This window comes from Balaenoptera acutorostrata, chromosome 3 (genome assembly GCF_949987535.1).
Source record: "Balaenoptera acutorostrata chromosome 3, mBalAcu1.1, whole genome shotgun sequence".
NCBI classification, from domain to species: domain Eukaryota; kingdom Metazoa; phylum Chordata; class Mammalia; order Artiodactyla; family Balaenopteridae; genus Balaenoptera; species Balaenoptera acutorostrata.
Window position 1 is genome coordinate 59,766,019 of NC_080066.1, and position 21,007 is coordinate 59,787,025.

General features: G+C 43.9%; 1 protein-coding gene across 5 annotated transcripts in view; it reads right to left on the reverse strand.

Moving 5' to 3' along the window:
• Positions 1-21,007, reverse strand: part of TBC1D2B (TBC1 domain family member 2B) — an 89,050-nt gene that overhangs the window by 25,753 nt on the left and 42,290 nt on the right. For all 5 annotated transcript variants that reach the window (XM_007198507.2, XM_057544782.1, XM_057544784.1 and 2 more), the window contains 3 exons: positions 10,077-10,240; positions 7,025-7,257; positions 5,939-6,334 (listed from right to left, as the gene is read on the reverse strand). In XM_007198507.2, the coding sequence (XP_007198569.2) occupies positions 5,939-6,334; positions 7,025-7,257; positions 10,077-10,240 (793 nt within the window). The remainder of the gene's footprint in view (positions 1-5,938; positions 6,335-7,024; positions 7,258-10,076; positions 10,241-21,007) is intronic.

Sequence of the window (21,007 nt, forward strand, 5' to 3'; positions counted from 1 at the left end):
TTTAAGAGAACATCACAAGCTGGTGACACGTTCTGCCAAGTCCAACTAAAAGTTCAGCCCTGGCAGAAGTGGGTGCCAGACGTGACCTTCAGCCCTTGAAACTCTGAGCAAGGCAAGCGAAAGGAAACCTCTGAGACAACTGGGGCAGTAATTTCTAAATGCTCCCTACCAAATTCAGTCTTTTACAAATGTGTTTTTCCCCTGCTCTGTTTGAAGTTTTCAAGGAATTTCTGATCCCTCAGTCACAGGAGAAACTGTTCACAACAGCTACAAGCACAGGCCAGGGGTGGTCAAGAAAGGCACTGACTCCTGTGCTGTCCCAGGACAGAGACCATGGCCCCTCCCCAGAGATGTGTCCAGAGACATGCCCCAATCTCCAAACTAGAAACCACCATGGCGGTACACAAGTTCCCCTGAAAATACAGAAGAACTGAAAATGTTCCAGCAGTCCCTTTAATCGCTGACACCTACGGAGCACCTGCTATGGGTTACAGGTGCCCTGTGCAAGGTGCGTGAGGTCCTCGATCCCATTCAAACCTCACAACTCTTCAGCAGTCACTCTCGCCATCTCCATTTCCTAGGTGAAGAGCTGAGCCACAGGGAGGCTGCGCAACTACTAAGTGTCGGGCTGGGAGCCAGGCCTGCTGCGCTCTTGGTCCAGGTACTTGGCCCCCGACGCCCACCTGAGCTCTGATACGCATCACACCTTCTCAGTCTCAGCAAGACCACACGTCATGACAAGCGTTCAAGACAGGCGCTGTCAAACCCCAAAGGAGGTCCGCAGACTTCCTTTTCTGATCAGAATCACGATGTTCTCCTTTCTCCTGGCGTCTTGAAGCTCTCATATTTGGAAACAATGAACAAACACGTTACTTAAAGGCAGGTTGATTGAAGGAAGGTGAGCTAGAGGGCACCTAAAGAATACATTGGGCCATGACGGACAGAGACTGAGCAGCACAAGGTGGGTCGGGGGAGCAGGACACCACAGTCTGCCATCTGTGTCTTTGAGTCAAACTGTGCATTACAGTCTAAGGAAGTCCTGATAATGTATCTCAAGGATTCTTTCTCTAAAAAGGGAACCCTCTTGCACTGTTGGTGGGAATGTAAATTGATACAGCCACTATGGAGAACAGTATGGAGGTTCCTTAAAAAACTAAAAATAGAATTACCATATGACCCAGGAATCCCACTACTGGGCATATACCCAGAGAAAACCATAATTCAAAAAGACACATGCACCCCAATGTTCATTGCAGCACTATTTACAATAGCCAGGTCATGGAAGCAACCTAAATGCCCATCGACAGACGAATGGATAAAGAAGATGTGGTACACATATACAATGGAATATTACTCAGCCATAAAAAGGAACGAAATTGGGTCATTTGTAGAGACGTGGATGGATCTAGAGACTGTCATACAGAGTGAAGTCAGAAAGAGAAAAACAAATATCGTATATTAATGCATATATGTGGAACCTAGAAAAATGGTAGAGATGAACCGGTTTGCAGGGCAGAAATTGAGACACAGATGTAGAGAACAAACGTATGGACACCAAGGGGGGAAAGCGGCGGGGAGGTGGGGCTGGTGGTGTGATGAATTGGGTGATTGGGATTGACATGTATACACTGATGTGTATGAAATGGATGACTAATAAGAACCTGCTGGGAAGCAACCTAAATGCCCATCAACAGACGAATGGATAAAGAAGTTGTGGTACATATATACGATGGAATATTATTCAGCCATAAAAAGGAAGGAAATTGAGTCATTTGTTGAGACGTGGATGGATCTAGAGACTGTCATACAGAGTGAAGTAAGTCAGAAAGAGAAAAACAAATATCGTCTGTTAATGCATGTATGTGGAATGTAGAAAAATGGTACAGATGAGCCAGTTTGCAGGGCAGAAGTTGAGACACAGATGTAGAGAATGGACATATGGACACCAAGGGGGGAAAACTGCGATGAGGTGGGGATGGTGATGTGCTGAATTGGGCGATTGGGATTGACATGTATACACTGATGTGTATAAAACTGATGCCTAATAAGAACCTGCAGTATAAAAAAAACAAACAAAACAACTAATACTAAACTTTCATTGGGTTATTTGTATGGAAATATGTTAATATAAATGTTTCAGACATTACATGAAATTTCTAAAAATCTTATATTTGTATTTGTATGGAAATATGTTAATATAAATGTTTCAGACATTACATGAAATTTCTAAAAATCTTATATTTGTATTTGTATGGAAATATGTATGGAAATATGTTAATATAAATGTTTCAGACATTACATGAAATTTCTAAAAATCTTATATTTGTATTTGTATGGAAATATGTATGGAAATATGTTAATATAAATGTTTCAGACATTACATGAAATTTCTAAAAATCTTATATTTGTATTTGTATGGAAATATGTATGGAAATATGTTAATATAAATGTTTCAGACATTACATGAAATTTCTAAAAAAAAAAAAAAAAAAAAAAGAACCTGCTGTATAAAAAACTAAATATAATAAAATTTAAAAATTAAAAAAAAAAAGGATTCTTTCTCTAGAATGATGATCACAGCAAGCTAAGACTCTATGAGGTGCCAGGTGCCCTGTGAGGACTTTACATGGAATACCTCTTTTAACCCTTACAAGACCCTATGAGGTGAGTGCCATTTCACAGATGAACAGTGAGGCAGAGAGGTGAACCAGCCTGCCCAAGGTCAGAGGTCATGAGTGGCAAAGCTGGGTTTGAACCAGCCAGGTCTGACTCCAGAGCCCATGCTCAGTTTAAACCACCACCCCATACTGGGACACATCCCCTTCCTCATTGGTGTTTATTACAGTTGTGATTCTGCTTTTTTGTTTTTGTGCTTTATAAACTAAACTCTGAGCTCCAGGAGGACAGAGACTGTATACTTTGTGCAGAGTACAAAGCCCAGCACATGGCTGACTGACTGAATGAATGAATGAATGAATGAAAGAGTCCCAAGAAGGAAAAGCTGTATGCATGAAGATATTCATGAAATAACAAATCACAGGAAAGAAGACAGAGGCTGATTAAGTAAATGATGACAGAGTCAAAAGATGGACAATCTGGAATCATTAATGATAGCAATACAGAAAGTGCCTGGGTTCTAAGGCTGAATGAAACAAAAGTCTATCTACTCCAGGAAAGGGAAGAATTATGTAAACATGGAGAAGGCCTGGAAGGAAGTATGGGAAAAATATTTAAATCATTAGGGTGGTAAAATCCTAAGACCAATATGTGCTCCTGCCTCAAGATACTACAGGAACAGAAAGTGACCACATATGAGACCAAAAAAGAAATGTTAGCATATTCTAAAAAGCAGAAATCTTGGGCTTCCCTGGTGGCGCAGTGGTTGGGAGTCTGCCTGCTAAAGTAGGGGACACGGGTTCGAGCCCTGGTCTGGGAAGATCCCACATGCCAAGGAGCAACTGGGCCCGTGGGCCACAACTACTGAGCCTGCGCATCTGGAGCTTGTGCTCCGCAACAAAAGAGGCCGCGATAATGAGAGGCCCGCGCACCGCGATGAAGAGTGGCCCCCGCTTGCCGCGACTAGAGAAAGCCCCTGCACGGAGGCGAAGACCCAACACGGCCAGAAATAAATAAATAAATAAATAAATAATAAAAATAAAGGAATTCCTTTAAAAAAAAAAAAGTCTTTAAAAAGCAGAAATCTTTACAGGCACATACATTGACTATAAAGCAAGACACTGAATAGTAACAGTAACAACAACAAAAAAGATACCTTCCCCCCACCAAAACACACACAAAATCTTTTTTTCCCCACCTAGACATTTTAAATTTGGGGTCAAACGAAGAAATCAATATGGAAACCATGCGGTATCTAAAAGTGAAGGACAATGAGATTCTTCACTCCAATTCTCCCAGTGCCACCACAGAGGAGGCACGAATGTGAGTGACTGTCTTCTGCATGGCACAGGGGATGCCCTGGCAATATCCGGCCCAGGCAGAGCAATGTCAGAAAACATGAGGTCACCAAGCTGGGCAGGACTCACTCAGAACGCACAGGCCACAGGGGAGTCCCTTAACAACCTTTCTGCCTCTCCATAAGCTATGTCACCACTTAACCTCACTGTTGTGGAATTTTGGAGCCACAGACTTTATAAATTAAGCTGAGAAATGTTGGAGAAAAAAAAAATAATGTCACCCGCTGCCCCGCAAAAAAGCAAAGGTCGAGAAGTCTAGCTGTGATCAGCTCCGTCAGTCGTCCCCGAAAGGAGCTGCGGGGAGCCACGACAACAAAGCCACACGCTCCCCTCCACACCCTGGCTCGGCTCCCCGGGAAAACATGCTCCCCACGCGTCCCCCAATGCCGAGCGCTGGGACCTGGAAACCGAACGCCCGGGTGTCATTCTCCAAACACTACGAAGACAGATGTGCTTGCAAAGTATAAAATTCACTTGACCTTAAATAAGTGGTCTTAAAACGTGTATCACTGATGGGATGTATATTTAGGGTCCGTACACTCTAGATTGCATATATAAACAAAACCAACTTTTACTGGCAACACTAACCAAGACCTTTTTTTTTTTAAACACGGCTATTTTTGTACTAGATATAATTATAAAGTAATGAGATTGAGGGTTTTTGTGGTGTTTTTGCCCTCTTGGTTTTTCTCACCAATAAATCCTTCTGGCCTCATACATCTACTGGGTGCCGTCACTGAGAAGTTGTCACCATGGGAGACCACATACATATTCCGACAAAGTCGCCATTATTCCAGTGTTTTAATTTCCATTTTGGAATTATCTTTAAGGCCCAGGCATGTCCATCAGTCATCCAATCTATTGACACTGCATGACAGGTACTACTAGTCAGGAAGCAGGCTCAGTAACAACCTCAAAAGTGGCAAACCTTTGCGCTTCAAGGATAAACTGCATTTGGAGGGCAAAACATCCTGACTGCCACATTATTTGCAAAAAGTGGGTAGCCAGGTGAGGAAGACTTTGTGGCCAGGTGGGACCGAGAGCTGCAGAACTGTGTGGGGTCAGCTGGGGTCTGGGCTACACCCAATGCCTCATGTCCTAGGAGACACTTCTCCACCTGAAACTTCTCCAAATCGAGAACTGGTGGCAGCAAAACTTTTGGGACCCTCGCTGTGGCCTGACTGACAGTGGCCCAAGGCCATTCAGCTCTCCCCTCGGGACCAGCACGCTTCTCCGTGGGCACAGAGTCAGACTGCCCATGCCTCCCACTAACGCTCTTCCTACCTCATCAGCTGGCCACCGCCCCAGGTATGACGGGGAGAGTCACCTCCATTCAGGAACCAGCCTCCCATCCCCAGGGCCAGCCCGAAAGGGACACTGGGAAGAGAGTTCTGCCCTCCCTTCTGAGTGTCAGGACCCTCCTGCCTTAGGCATGGGGGGCACGGACTCTGAGCAGGCCCCCTTCCCCGGCGTGCTTGGGAGCCAGGGTCTGCTTTCCCGCCCGACCCCACACTAGCTGTTGGGAACAGTGTTCCCTCACCTGGCCTCCATTATGTCCTGGGGCGGGCTATGCAAATGATGGGGTGTGCATCCACGCACAGAGGGGGCAAGAAACAGCCTCTGCAGGTTACATGGAGTAATAAAGTCCTAAGGGTGTATAAAAAGAAAGAGAAGTCGCAGCTTCCTGAAAGCAAGGGAGGGGAAAGATCTGAAACTCTTCTGAGCTATGGCGACATCGACGGGCTGAGACTTTCATTTTCCAAGGAAGCTTCTTAGAAACCTAGTAAATATCTGACTGGAAGTCCTGTGGCACATGTTTTATAAAAAAAAAAGGCACAGCTGCTCTGCTGTCACACCAAATTAGCTCACTGAGGCTAGCAGCTCTAGAGTGACATCAACAGACAGGCTGTTAGCGGGTTTTGGATTTCTTGTCCCAATAACAGGGGCCCACGCCCTGCTCTTACTTTCAGTCGGTCCAGTTCCAGCTGGTCCCTGGCTGTGGGGAGGGCCACAGGAGAGCTGGGCATGGAGGTGGGAGAGGATACGCTGCCCTCGCACTCGCTGAGCTGCCGGGAGAGCTTCATGATGACCTCGTCCTTGGCCTGGATGGTCTCCATCAGCATCCCCAGCTGCTCGCTGAGCTCGCCCACTTTGTTCTTCAGCGTCCTTACTTCCTGCTGAAGACTCTCCTTCTCCTGGCTGAACCTCTCCAGCTGGCTGGTGAGGCCCAGAATCTGGTCGTCCTTCTGGTGCAGAAGCCCCAGCGTGTCCTGCGGGACCCCCTCGCAGAGGCGGCTGCTCGTGAAGTACTTGTCGTACTGGGAGGACCTCACCGTCTGCTGCAGAAGCCGCACGAGCTCCTAGGAGCCAGGGGAGGATGGAGTGGGGAGCAGAGACGGGAGAAAAAGCAGAAATCATGGCAACTCTGCATGGAGCAACCATTGGTATTTGAGCAAATGCAGAAACTTTACTGGAAATATTTTAATACCCAACTTCCTCTTGAAGGATCTCAAAAATAGAGAAGGAAAAATATTTATTCCATAAAGGCTGTCTGTAGAGAACAATAATAGGAAACAGGAAATAGTGGACAGGCAGACTGCAATTAGCAATGGCTCCCAGTAAAGGTTCATCCGTATTAAAAAATCTGAGGTCTAAATTCACTGACCTGCTGAGGAATTAAGTATAATTAGGTGTGATCAGCTCAAAAGGAAGCTGCTGTTTAACAGGATGTGGAAACTCTTTTAACAACTGTTCATGGGCCTTGGGCTGAAGCTATGCTCAGAGAGATTTGACGTCAGGGCAGGCATGGGCAAGGTGCAGACAACACCCTCCCCGACCCACCCTGAGGGGTCTTCACTCTCGTCGGAATTTCAAATGTCCAAGCAGAGCAGCAGTGCCTAGGTCGGTAGCCATGGCAACATACAACTCTTAGGGGAAAAGCACCTTCTGGGAAATAATGGAGTCAGAGAGACATGAAAGCCGGGTTTTGCTCCTCTGGTCCCTGGCCTGCTGACATGAGATGAGATAGAAATGTGAGGAAGAAGAATTACCTTCTGACTGGATAAGTCTTTCCTTAACCTTTCCAGCTCTTCCTGCTGGTTCTGGACCTGCAGCTGCATCTCGGAGGCCAGCTTGCTGGTGCTACCACTGCCCGATGGCCCCTCGGCTGAAGGGTCACCACTACTGTGGCGATTTTTATACGATCCAATCATGTCTTTCAAAGGGCGTTTTCCTTTGTAGGGAATACGTCCAAAATCAAAGGGAAATCCTGAGCCAGTTACTCCTACATAAAAACAAAACTTGTTTAAGTTCAGGTCAAATTTTCCTTTTGGAAATTCCAGTAAAATACATTAACATTCCATCTATCATCCTCTAAGGAGTTCTGCATGCGTCACTCTCTGCTCCTACCTCATTCTTGATAATAACCAAGCTTAAAACCAAAGATGATCTTTCATGTGATCACTTTTAAAGAAAGCTTTCTCTATTTGATTGCTCAATTTTTGCATTAAGACAGACGAAAAAAAGTCAGACTATACATTAGTACTAAGGAGGAATTTATGACAAAACTGTACTCAACTCTCTCAAGATTCTTTTGTAATGTTAAGTTTATTTTCCAAAAGATCAGTTCTAAGCCTATGCGTTCACATCACCATTTTCCTATTTCAGGTACTGTGAGGACCAAAGAGAACAGAGACACAGACCAGGGAAGAACGTGGTTGCTCCAGGTTCCTACAGCATCCTGAACACAAGGTGTCCCTTCCCCCGGGCACCTTAGTAAGGACAGGGCCTGCATCTAAAGAGTTAGAGGGTAGGACTTAGAGATACACTAGGGATCCCCGGCTGCTTATTTTTAGCTAATCTGTCCTTACTAAAAAAACAAAGCAAAAAAACCCTGAGTTTATGTTTTCTTAATTGTAAACACATTTTATTCTCTTCCTTAAAAACGAGTATTTAAAAATATTGAGGGATCCAAATAAATTTTAGTGTAAATGAATTCAAATATATATTAAAAATATAAAGAGGAGAGTACATACTATATAGGTTCCATTTATATAACTTTAGAAAACAGGCAAAACAAGTCTATGATGTTAGGAGTCAGGACAGTGGTTTCGGGGGCGGGGGTGGGAGGTGACGCAGTGACTGGAAGGGGTTTGGGGATAGAGGCTGTGACTCCTGGTACTGTCCTCTTTCTTCAAGTAAGTGCTGGCTCCATGGATATGCTCACTTTGTGAAAATCCATTGAGCTACACATTCCTGATTGGGGGACTTTTCTGTGTGTATGAAGATTAGCTTACTTCCCATGAATGACACGGACAAGAAGCTGGCAGGCTGATTCTTGGAGCCGTTACAGGAAATATCCATGAATCAGCAAGATAAAAATCCAGAGACATCCTTGTCCCTCCATGTCTTCCACACAGGCTCCCTCTCAAAGGGATCAGGGGCTGGGCAGAGGCTGAGAAGGCTGCTCCCAGACAAGAAGCTGCTCTGCAGGGGTGCTGGGAGTTTCTTGCCCCACCCGAGTCACTAAGCCTTACTGATTCTTCCTTCCCAATCTTGCTACCATTCACCCTTCCATCTCATTCCTAGAGTCTCTATGGGGAAGCCAGAGCCAACAATGTTTACCTTCAACAATCCAAATCCCCAACACAAATCCCTGTTCCTCAGAAGGCCTTCCCAGTTGACAATGAGCCCCTCTCCTGGGTGCCCCGCTGGCTGTGCCACGTGCTGGGTCACGAGGCACGTGACTCACATCTTCACCACGTCACACTGGACCTTAGGGTTCCATGCTACCATCCTGGGGATCACAAGTAAACTCCCCACCAAAGCAAGTCATGTGGTCCTTTCCCAGGGGACAGAAAAAAATATTACCTTCAGTAAATATGTGCTCTCAGTAAAGATTTCCTAAAATCCTGCCTCCTAATCCTGCCAGCTCGTGCCAGAATGAAGCATAAGGCAGAATTTCAAAATTATTTATTGTTGTTTTACATTTAAAACATCAATATTCCCTCAATGGATCAATGGATGTAGGATCATGAAGGGCTGCTTAACGCATTAGGCAAAATGCCAATGGAGAGATGTATGAACGGGTCAGGCTGACACCCTAAATCCTGATCGACCTTAACATCACAAAAAGAGGGAAAAGCAGACATGATGTGGTTACAGATGTGATGCAACAAGAAATACACAGCATCCCTAGCCCCCACCCCACCCCAAAATATTCTCGTCATAATTAAAAGTCAACCCTGAATCTGGGCAGGCCTCTGCTCTAGCGACAAGTGTACAGGAAATACAGGGATGGAGGAGTATATTCTGTGACCCCGCAAAAATATAATTAACGAAATCCAGAATGTGGGCAATTCCTCGGCATGAAGACCCTGTTTCTTCAACAGGCGTGGCAAGGGAAACGGAAGACAAAAAAAACCAGGGAGCTGTTCAGACTGAAAAAGACCCAAGAAGACACACAACTAAACACACTTGGGGGCCTGTTAGCCCCTCATTTGCTCATGCCAACTGCAAGCAGACATTTATGGAACAACGGGGGAAGTAGACAAGAAGGATTTACTGTAAGTGTTTAGGTATAACGATGAAGCTGTGGTTCTTTTAAAAAGCCATCTCTTGGAGATACATACTAAAATGTTTACAGATGCAAAGGACTAATATCTAGAACTTTCTTTAAAATAACCCAGCTGGTGGTGGGTGCCAGGAGGGGCAGGAGCTCAGAGGAGATACAGAGGAAAAAAGAGAGGCCATAAGTTCAAAACTGTGGAATGTGACACTACAGTTGCTACTTTTGTGTGCATTAACAAATTCCTATAAATAAAAAGTTTTAGGTTTTCTTAAATCAGTATTTCTGTAAAGAGCACCATGACTTCCAGATCTTCTACCTCCTGAAAAGGTTTCAGAACCGCAGGGTTGGACAGTTATTTATTTCTTGCGACATCTCATTTTCAAGCCTTTATGTTTTATTTCCCACAAAGAGAACACAACTCCCGCTGGGTCTCATGCTCCCAGTGATACCTGCTACCAAAGGGTCTCCCACATCACCAGTGGTTAACAGATGGCAGCGGAGAGAATGAAAGACAGCAGGAACCGCGCCCATACCTTTGTTTCCTTCAGGGATCTGCTTCTTCCTTTCTTCCTGTGCCGTGGACTCCTCCAGGTCCTTTGGGCTTGGATCTAAGAGCTCCCACTCTTCACTGGTGTAAAACACACTCCTGCGACTGTCGTTATGCCCTCTCCCAGGGCGAAAAGAAGACATTGAATTTCTATTGGGAAAAATGAAATGTTTTATTTTTTTTAAAAATGGTCACATACATACGCTTGGCAAAAACTAAAATCTGACAATAGCAAATGTTGGTGAGGATATGGAGAAATGAGAACTCTCATACACTGCTGGTGGGAGTATAAACTGGAACTATTACCATGGAGAACAATTCAGCAACATACAGATAAGTTGAAGAAGTTTTTGCCCTAAGACCCAGCGACCCAGCATTTCTTAGATTCTTCAACATGTGCACAAGGAGACACAAACAAGAACATCCACTGCAGCACTATTCATATTGGCAAAAAACCCCAACAACCTAAACATCTACTGACAAGAGAACAGATAAATAAACTGTAGCATATTCATACGATCAAAGACTATACATCACTTAAAGTGAATTCATTCATTCCACAAATATTAATTAAGTGCCTACAATGTGCCAGGCACTGTTCTAAGTGTTTGGCATATGCTAGTGAACAAATATTCCTGTCCTTGTGGAATGTACATTCTATCTAAAGCTACATGGATCATAGGGACAAATATTTTTTAAATGCTGAATAAGAAAAGAAAGAAAATTGAAGAATGACATGTACAACATGATATTTTTTTTAAATCTTCAAGATAATACTATTAATAGATATCATTTATAGATACACACATATGTAGTAAAGCTTAAAAATCCACACAAGAATGATAATTATCAAATACAGAACACTGGTTACTCCTGTGAAGGGCAAGAAAAGAATGGGATCATGGAGACAAGAAAGGATTTGAACCATATCTATAATGTTTTAAAAAGTGCAGCAGAAATATGACAAAATTATATAGTTTAGTAGTGGTTACCCAGGTAATCAATTTACTATACTTTACACTTGCCTGTGTGCTAAAATTATTTCATTAAAACTTTTAAAAACTAGGTTGGGATTTCTACTTCCAGTGAAGATGGACTAAGAGGGACTGGATTTACAGTCATCTGAAACAACTGAAAAACTGAACAAAATACAGGAAACAATGATTTTCAGATATTGGACATCAGGCTACACAGGGCAGTGATCCCTGAGAGGTGGAAAACAAACGAGGTAAGCCCCACCCCTGCCCAAGCTTACTGCCTAGAGACTTTCCAGGCCACGGTGCAGGCGGTGGGAACCCAGGTGGCGCTCTCCCATGAATTGATAAGACAGAGCTGGGAATCCCAAGGCAGGTGGAGTTCACAGGGCACAGTACTGGAGAGAAAAGAGCTGTATGGAGAGCTGCAGAAACATCAGAGGGTTCCCAAGTCTCCAGATGAGTACTATCAGGCTTGTGTGTAAGAAAGCTATCCAAGAATGGGGAAAGAACCCCCTGAGAGGAGCAGAGGGAACCATCCCTGGGGCTCACACAATAGTGTCTAGTCCCACCGTCCAGAGTGGAAAACCTCACACGTCATGGAGTATGGTAGGCTGGTACTTGGAAAAAGGTTACTGACATTATCCCTAGACTAAAGTCCGCTCTCATACCACCTAAAAAAGCTTAAAAATGAACTTCAAACTGTTTCTGAGTAATTAAACTACATTCCAGAATAAAGCTTAAGAATATATGTACAGGGGGCTTCCTGGTGGTGCAGTGGTTGAGAATCTGCCTGCTAATGCAGGGGACACGGGTTCGAGCCCTGGTCTGAGAAGATCCCACATGCCACGGAGCAACTGGGCCCGTGAGCCACAATTACTGAGCCTACGCGTCTGGAGCCTATGCTCCCCAACAAGAGAGGCCACAATAGTGAGAGGCCCGCACACCACGATGAAGAGTGGCCCCCACTTGCTGCAACTAGAGAAAGCCCTCACACAGAAACGAAGACCCAACACAGCCATAAACAAATCAATAAATAATTTTTTTTTAAAAAAAGAATATATGTACAGGAACACACACAAAAATCTAGCACCCAGAAAGGTAAAATTCGGGCATGCAATAAAAAATTATCAGGCGTGCAAAGAAGTAGGAAAATACAACTCATTCTAAGGAGAAAAATCACTAAACAGAAACAGACTCAGAAATGACAAATAATAAAATTAGTAGACAAGGATTTTAAAAGTTACTATAACTGTTTCCCCATGTTTGAGAAGCTAGAAGAAAAACTGAACATGTTAAATAGAGATACAGAAGATGTGAGAAAAAGATCCAAATCAAAACTTCTAGAGATAGAGGAAAACACAGGCAGAACATTCTTTGACATAAATCACAGCAATATTTTTTTAGATCCGTCTCCTAGAGTAATGGAAACAAAAGCAAAAATAAACAAATGGAACCTAATTAAACTTAAAAGCTTTTACACAGCAAAGGAAACCAGAAACAAAATGAAAAGACAACTTACAGAATGGGAGAAAATATTTGCAAACGACACAACCAACAAGAGATTACCTTCCAAAATATACAAACAGCTTACACAGCTCAATATTTAAAAACAAAAAACAGACAAAAAAAAACCCCAACACAACCAAAAAAATGGGCAGAAGACTTAAATACGACATTTCTCCAAAGAAGACATACAGATGGCCAACAGGCACATGAAAAGATGCTCAACATTGCTAATTATTAGAACAAGGCAAATCAAAACTACAATGAGGTATCACCTCACACCAGTCAGAATGGCCATCAACAAAAAGTCTACAAACAATAAATGCTGGAGAGGGTGTGGAGAAAAGTGAACCCTCTTGCACTGTTGATGGGAATGTAAATTGGTACAGCCATTACGGGGAACAGTATGCAGGTTCCTTCAAAGACTAAAAATAGAGTTACCATATGATCCAGCAATCCCCCTCCTGGGTATATATCCAGAAAAGACGAAAACTCTAATTTGAAAAGATACATGCACCTCAATGTCCACGGCAGCACTATTTACAATAGCCAAGACATGGAAGCAACCTAAATGCCTGTCAACAGATGAATGGTTAAAGAAGAGATGGTACATATATACAATGGAATATTACTCAGCCATAAAAAAGAATGAAACACTGCCATTTGCAGCAACATGCTTGGACCTAGAGATTATCATACTAACTGAAGTAAGTCAGACAGAGAAAGACAAATATCATATGATATCATTTATATGTGGAATCGAAGAAACTGACATAAATGAACTTACCTGTGAAATAGAAATAGACTCACAGACATAGAAAGCACACTTATGGTAAGCAAATTTATGGTTACAAAGGGGGAAGGGGATGGGGAGGGTTAAATTAGGAGTTTGGGATTAACATATACACACTACTATATATAAAATAAACGAGGACCTACTATATAGCACAGGGAACTATATTCAATATCTTGTAATAACCTATAATAGAAAAGAATCTGAAAAAGAATATATAACTGAATCACTCTGCTGTATACCTGAAACTAACATAACATTGTAAATCAACTATACTTCAATTAAAAATAACCTAGGGATAAAACTACAATGTCTATGATGAAAATACACTAGATGGGATTAATAGCAGATGAGATATTGCAGAAGGAAAGATTAGTGAACTTGATGACAGTGCAATAGAAACTATCCAAAATAAAACAGAGAGAAGAAAGACGAAGGAAGAATCAACGAGCCATGGGGCAATGTTAAGCATGTAATAATGTCAACTGATGTTCAACAAGGGTCCCAAGAAATTCAATGGGGAAAAGACAGTCTTTTCAAAAAGTGGTACTACAACTGGTTATCTGTATGGGAAAAAATGAACTTCAACCCTTACTTCACATAATACATAAAAATTAACTTAAAATATATAAATGAGTAAGAATTAAAACCATTAAGCTTCTGGAAGAAAACAGGGAAGAAAATATTTGTGACATTGGGTTAAGCAAAGATTTCCGACACAGAACACAAAAAGCACAATCTGTAACAGATTAAAATGATAAAAGAACTTTATCAAGATTTAAAAGTTCTTCTTTGAAAAATATTTGCAAAACCTATATCTGACAAAAGGCTTGTATTCAGAAAATATAAAGAACTCTTACAACTCAATAATAAGAGAATAAACAATTCAATTTAAAGTGGGTGAAGGACTTGAATAGTCATTTCTCCAAAGATATACAGATGGCCAACAAGTACATGAAAAGATACTCAACGTTATTAATTATCAGGGAAATGCAACTTAAAACCAAAATGAACCACACCCACCACAATGGCTAAAGTTAAAAACACCAGCAATACCAAGTGTCGGGAAGGATGTGGAGCAACTGCCACAGTCATGTACCGCTAATGGGAACACAGAACGGTGCAGCCACCTGGAGGACAGTAGGGCAGTATGTTATCAAGTTGAATATACACTTAACTAAACAGCTCAGCAATCCCAATCCCACATATTTACCCAAAAGAAATGAAAACATGTCTACATGTAAGACTTGGATGTGAATACTCAGAGCAAGCATTATTCATAACAGCCATGAACTGGATATCAACCAAAGGTCTGTCAACTGGTGAATGGAAAACCAAATTGTGATATATCCATACTTACTGCATACTATTCAGGAATAAAAAAGGAATGAGATATGAAAACACTCAACAAAATAAATGAGTCTCAAAAAGATGATGTTAAATGAAAGAAGACATACAAATACAATATGATTCCATATATATGAAATTCTTAAAAATTTCATGCAAAGGGGCATGAGGGAACTTCGTAGGGTGGTGGAAATGCTCTATATCTTGATTATGGAGGTGTTTACATGACTATGTATAATCTCTAAACTCCATCAGCCTGTACACCTAACATAGATAAACTATACTTCAATAAGGTTATTAAAATAAAGAAACAGGGACTTCCCTGGTGGTGCAGTGGATAAGACTCCGCGCTCCCAATGCAGGGAGCCTGGGTTCAATCCCTGGTCAGAGAACTAGATCCTGCATGCATGCCGCAACTAAGAATTCGCATGCCACAACTAAGGAGCCCATGAGCCACAACTAAGGAGCCCACGTGCTGCAACTAAGGAGCCCATGAGCTGCAACTAAGGAGCCCACGTGCTGCAACTAAGGAGCCGGCGAGCCAAAACTAAGGAGCCCACATGCTGCAACTAAGACCCAGCGCAACCAAATAAATAAGGAAATATTTAAAAATAAAGAAAAACAAATAAAGAAGAGGAAGAAATGTGCATCATTTGGAGTTTCCTGACGTAGATTAAAGGTAGGGGATGAAAAGGTAGCTTCATCTCTAGTGTGAATCAGATGACATTCTCATGTAAAATAGTCATTTTCAATGTTTTATGTTTTTGAAAGCATGATTTTTTTTGTTTTATTTGAATTTCATTAAAGTGTTTTAAGAATTTAGAAGAATGCAGAGAAATTACCTAAAACATTTATGTTCCCATCACTCTAATTGTTTTAACAAGGAGTCACCAGGAACCTGGCAATTATACCTGCTTATATGTTTACACCTGATAAAAATTTTCTTATGGTTTATTTACTGGGACCAAGAGTGAACTGGCAAACAAACAATGTAGAGCTTGTTACATGTACTGATTATTTCCTAAGTCTCTTCTAGTGCCTGGCAACTGTGCTACACATCTTCCCAGAGAACTGCATAGAGGAATGCTAGTAAAATCCCCACTATAACCCAATGAGCAATGTTGAAGTAAAGTCTGATTTTATAAAAATTACAGAATTGTGGAGAAAACTATTTCAAAATAGTTGCTCAGGAAAAAAAGAAACTTTCACAAATGTTCCATATACTTTTGCTCATTTCTTTGATACAATTAGCTGAGTACACTGGACCCACTACACTATAAAATTTCAGTTGCCCGGCTTATGGCCAGGGTCTCACAGCAGCCTTCACTCACATGTGGCATGTTACTACCATCACCATCAATGTGAGGAGTTAAATTCTCCTTGCCATTTGCCCAAGCCTTCAAACTGTGCTACTCAGCCCTGGTCCTTAAACTGTGGATACAGGAGGGAGGAATGAGAGAACAGGGAAGAACAGAACATGCCTGGGGAGAGAGAACAGCAACTTAAATGACTCAGAACTTCCACACGCCCTCCTTCTCCCCAACATGGTCTTGCCACCCCTGCCTTGTCACGAGGCCCACCTGCACAAATGCCATGCTCTCGCCTGTGGCTGAGGGACTGAGCCTCGGTTGGGGGAGGTACCACCTGCCAAGCCTTAGGTGATGAAGAAACCAGATCAGGCTCAAAGCAAAAACCTCTTTAAGCTGAAACACTATAGAGCCAATCCCTGCTTTAGATCTTAGTGGTAAAACCCAATTCTGTGACTGTGCAACATGGGGGTCAGTAAAGTATACGCTTCTCAAACCACTCGTCTTATCCGCTCTGGTCAGCAGAGGCCTCTGCACTGACCAGGTGTCCTGCCTGTGCACTAATTAGAATTCACTGCCAGTTTAAACGGGGTTCTGCTGGCTGATGCTCGAGGCCGTTCTCATACAGTGCTTGCCCTTTAAAGAACCCAATGTCATCTGACAATCCTTTGAGAGAACTTCTGTGCCCTTCCAGGCACCGTGCTAGGTGCCTGCTGTTTTGTTCAATAAACACTCAGCTACTCTGATCTGAAATGAAAAGCAGGAGACCACCAGGCAGCCAAATGTCACCTTGACAGCTGCAGTGTTCAGGCTGAACTTTTAAAAACAAACACCAGCAACAACATTGTAAATCCTATTTCATTGTAAATACTCCAGGGAAAATTTAAAAACAAACAAACAAACCAAATACCAGCAATCTATATAATTAATAAGAAAGCCTGTTTCTAGGTTTACATATTTCAGTTCAATTTCTCTACATACAGTTTAAAATGTCCACCTAAAACAGTAATAATTTTTTCAACATTCATTTCAACTCGGATAATCAGCTAGAATTTTAGAAGTTGACAGAATGGCTGGAAAACGCCCCATCAAATCCTTCAAGAGCTCACAGCTCTACAAGCACCCTGCCCAGCCAAGTTTTGGCCTCTGCCACTACCTTGTACGTGTCAGGAAGACAGGGGCAGAAGGAGAGCAGGCTACCTCCAGGGCAGCCAATCAGCTCCGTCCCTCCTAACTACAAGCCCTGTCAAGAGAAACAAAAAGTGGGGGCAGGGGGGCTCTGATTGGCAATAGCTACCCTAATAAAGATGATGCAGTATCTCCTCTCGCACAAATCAGTTCTTCAGATAGATTCTCACAAGGACATGGAGACATATGTACAAGGATACCAGGACAATGTTATTTGAAATGATTAAAAAAAAAAAAAAAAAAAGGAGAAATAACCAAAAGGGACTTGCAGATGTGATTATATTAAGAGCTTGAGATGGGGAGATGATCCTGGATGATCTGAGAGGGCCCTAAATGTCATCACGAGTGTCCTTACAAGAGAGAGGCAGAGGAAGATATCACTATAAGAAGAGGAGCAAGTGACGTGACTGGGGAGGCAGATGAGAGTGAGGTGGCCACGGGCCGAGGAATGCTGGCAGCCACCAGGAGCTGGAAGAGGCCAGGGACGCGTTCCCACCTGGAGCCTCCAGAAGGAACCAGCCCAGCTGACACTTTGACTTTAGCCCAGTGAGACTGATTTGGACTTCCGGCCTCCAGAACTCTAAGAGAATGAATTTATGTTGTTTTAACCCACCAAGTTTATGGTAATTTGTTACAGCAGCCAGAGCAAATGAACACAACCACCCTCCAATAAGCTATTGCCCTTCGAACCATGGGCTTTGCAAGACTACTTTTTGTTACAGTCCATATCTCAACAGGCATTCAAGTTTGGAGCATTACGTCTAAAGTTAAAATATATTTATTGTTGACATAATGGGAAAGAAGTGTCATCAGAAAGGACCTTTCCAGGGACTTCCCTGGTGGTCCAGTGGGTAAGACTCTGCACTCCCAATGCAGGGGGCTCGGGTTCGATCCCTGGTTGGGGAACTAGATCCCACATGCATGCCACAACTAAGAAGTCCTCATGCCGCAACTAAAGATCCCTCATGCCACAACAAAGATACCGTGTGCCGCAACTAAGACCCGGGGCAGCCTTAATAAATAAATAAATATTTTTTTTAAAAAAAGAAAGAAAGGCCCTTTCCAAAATATCCTATACATTTAATGTGGATAATGAGTCCACCTATTCTAAAGAACACACATCTAATAAAATGTGCACTGCCTCAAAAGAAAAAAAAAAAAAAGAATCAAAGTAAAACTAATCTCATCATAGAATTTCCAGGCAGGTACAGCTCTACCGGCTTCCTGTTGCCCAAAGGACAGACACTACCCCATCCCTTCACCCTGGGCCTCCCGGCCTCTTCAGCAACTGTTTGATCATCACCTCCACCCAGCACCCTAAGCTCCCAGCACATGAATTTGTGAACTCATGAAACCCTGTTCTGACTTCCATACCTTTGCTTAGGTGAGTCTCTGTACTTACCTTTCCCTTTGGCAGGTCCCACCTCATACTTCAAGTCCTAAGTTAAAACTCATCCTCCACGGCACAGCCTGCCCTCCCCAACCTTCTCCCCGACCACCCCGCTCAGTGCACCCGGGGAGGCATGACCTGCTGGGTTCAGCCCTCAACCGCACCCTACAGTGCCTTATGACAGGACTCCTGACCTGCCTGTCTGTCTCCCCTGAGGACTATAAGTACCTCAAAGGCAGGGAGGGACTACCTCTTATCCAATGGAGCACCCAGGACACAGAGGAGGGGGGAGGGGAAGATGCAAAGATGACTGGGGGGAGGGGGGAGCACTTCCAAGCAGTGCTTCTCAAACTATGGGTGACAACCCATTAGCGGGCCAGGAGATAGAATTAAAGAGCCATGAAATCAATTTCAAGGGTCATGATGGGAATTTTTTTAATACATTGGAAGAGAAATTAGTACTCAGCTTTACTAGATACAACAGTTAAAATTGTATGAAATTTCTGTTTCAGTTTTGTGTGCTTACAAACAGTATACATTTATGTATGAATGTATATTATTTGCTGTGGATTCCCAGTCAAGAAGGTGAACAACACTTCATTAGAAGGAAACCCCTTCCCAGGAGGCCAAATAGAAAAGACAGCACCCACAGAACTGCAGCCCCTCGCAGGAGGGGGTGGACAGTGTCACCCGCACGTGTGCACAGGGTGAGGACAGACAAACCCCGAGCAGCGGGAACAGAGTGTTTCTGCCCTGGGAAGGGTACTGAGCCCTTCACTCATCATTCCTTCCTCAAGCAGGCTCCAGACACCCACCACATGCCAAGTACCATGTGAGGTGCTGGGGATACACCCAGCCAGGACAGACAGGGTCCCTGCCCCCCCATGGAGCCCCCAGCCCCACCAGGGAGGTGGACCACAGACAAGAATGCAAAGAAACAGAATAATTCCAAGTGGTAGTAAGGGCTGTGAAGGAAAAGCACGGGGGTGGGCGGAACGAGGTTCCCCTGAAGGGTGACCGGGAGTCACCAGGAGGAGAGAGCCCTCCCAGCAAAAGGTCAGCCTGACCAGGGCCTGTAGGGAAGACAGTGTGTTTGAAGAACTGAAAGAGGCCAAGCAGGCCTGAGACAGGGGAGATGAGCCCACTGGCCCTCTAATGCCACGTTCAGCAGTGTAGCCTGCGGCCTAAGGCAATGAGACGCCTCCCGAAAGGCTGGAACTAGTGGCAAGAACTGATTCGGGTCACTGAGAGTATAGGGTCCCTGCCATAGGTGGGCCCAGGACCGGCACAGTACAGGGTCCAGGCAGCTTCCCCTTCCCAGCCCCCAACTCCAAATACAATGGCAGACGTGGGCCAACTACTCCCTCCCTCGGTGGCCCTGAACAAGGCACCAAAGTTCTCTGAGCCTGTTTCCCATGCTGACTAGGACGCCCACACATCCCAGCCAGGGTTATAAGCCAAAGCCATCGCTCCTCTCACCACTGCAGCAATTTTCATGGAGCGGTGTCACGCAACCATGGCCCTTCTGATTCGTGGGCCCCCAGAAGTGCGCGGCCAGTGGAGGTGGAGAGGACTGCTGGGACAGAGCTGCTGAGCATGACCCTTGCTCCCCAAGGGGCTGTCGGAGAGGACTGGGCGCTAATGCAGCAAGGCGCAGAAAGCCCAGCCAACTCCCGCAATCACTGAAACTCTGCCAACCAGGAAGCCGGTCACCTTCCTTCATGCTTCCCTCTCCAGGAGGCTTGGCTTTAAAACATCAGCGTGGGGCAGTAGCATGGTGACTAAATTCTGTCTTGGTATAGTCAGAGCTGTGCCTTACAAGGAAAACCACAAATAAATACCATGTTACAGTTACTGGGCATGAACGACTTCCCCAAATTCACCAACTATCTGCCTGCTCTGGTCTGGGCCGCACCCTCTGTTACAAACTGGGGATGAGCCACCAGGCATGGTCCTAGCCAGCAAAACCAGAACAGTCTCCTGAGAATGCCAGCCATGTACACAGATAACTATACCTGGCCTGAGGGGTCAAGAGGGAAGCAAAAGACAAAGGGTCAGAGCAGGTCAGCGGCTAGCAGAAGACCTATCAGAGGCAAGCCAGAAGGATAAGCACACCTTCCCAGTCACCCTGGTCTTCACGCCCATCCTCCAGAAAGGCACCCTCTACTTTACTTATGGATAATAAGGTAAAGATCCACTTCACTTATTGGCTCAATGGAGGCAGGGTAACAACAGTGGCAGCAATACCAACAGGACTGGATCATGTGACCACTTTTTACTGAGCACTTACAATGAGTTAGACACTGAGCTAGGCAGTTCTTATTTATAACCTTAACACACCCACCCACTGGGGAAGGGCATTCACACACACACACACACACACACACACACACACGCCAATTTATACTAATG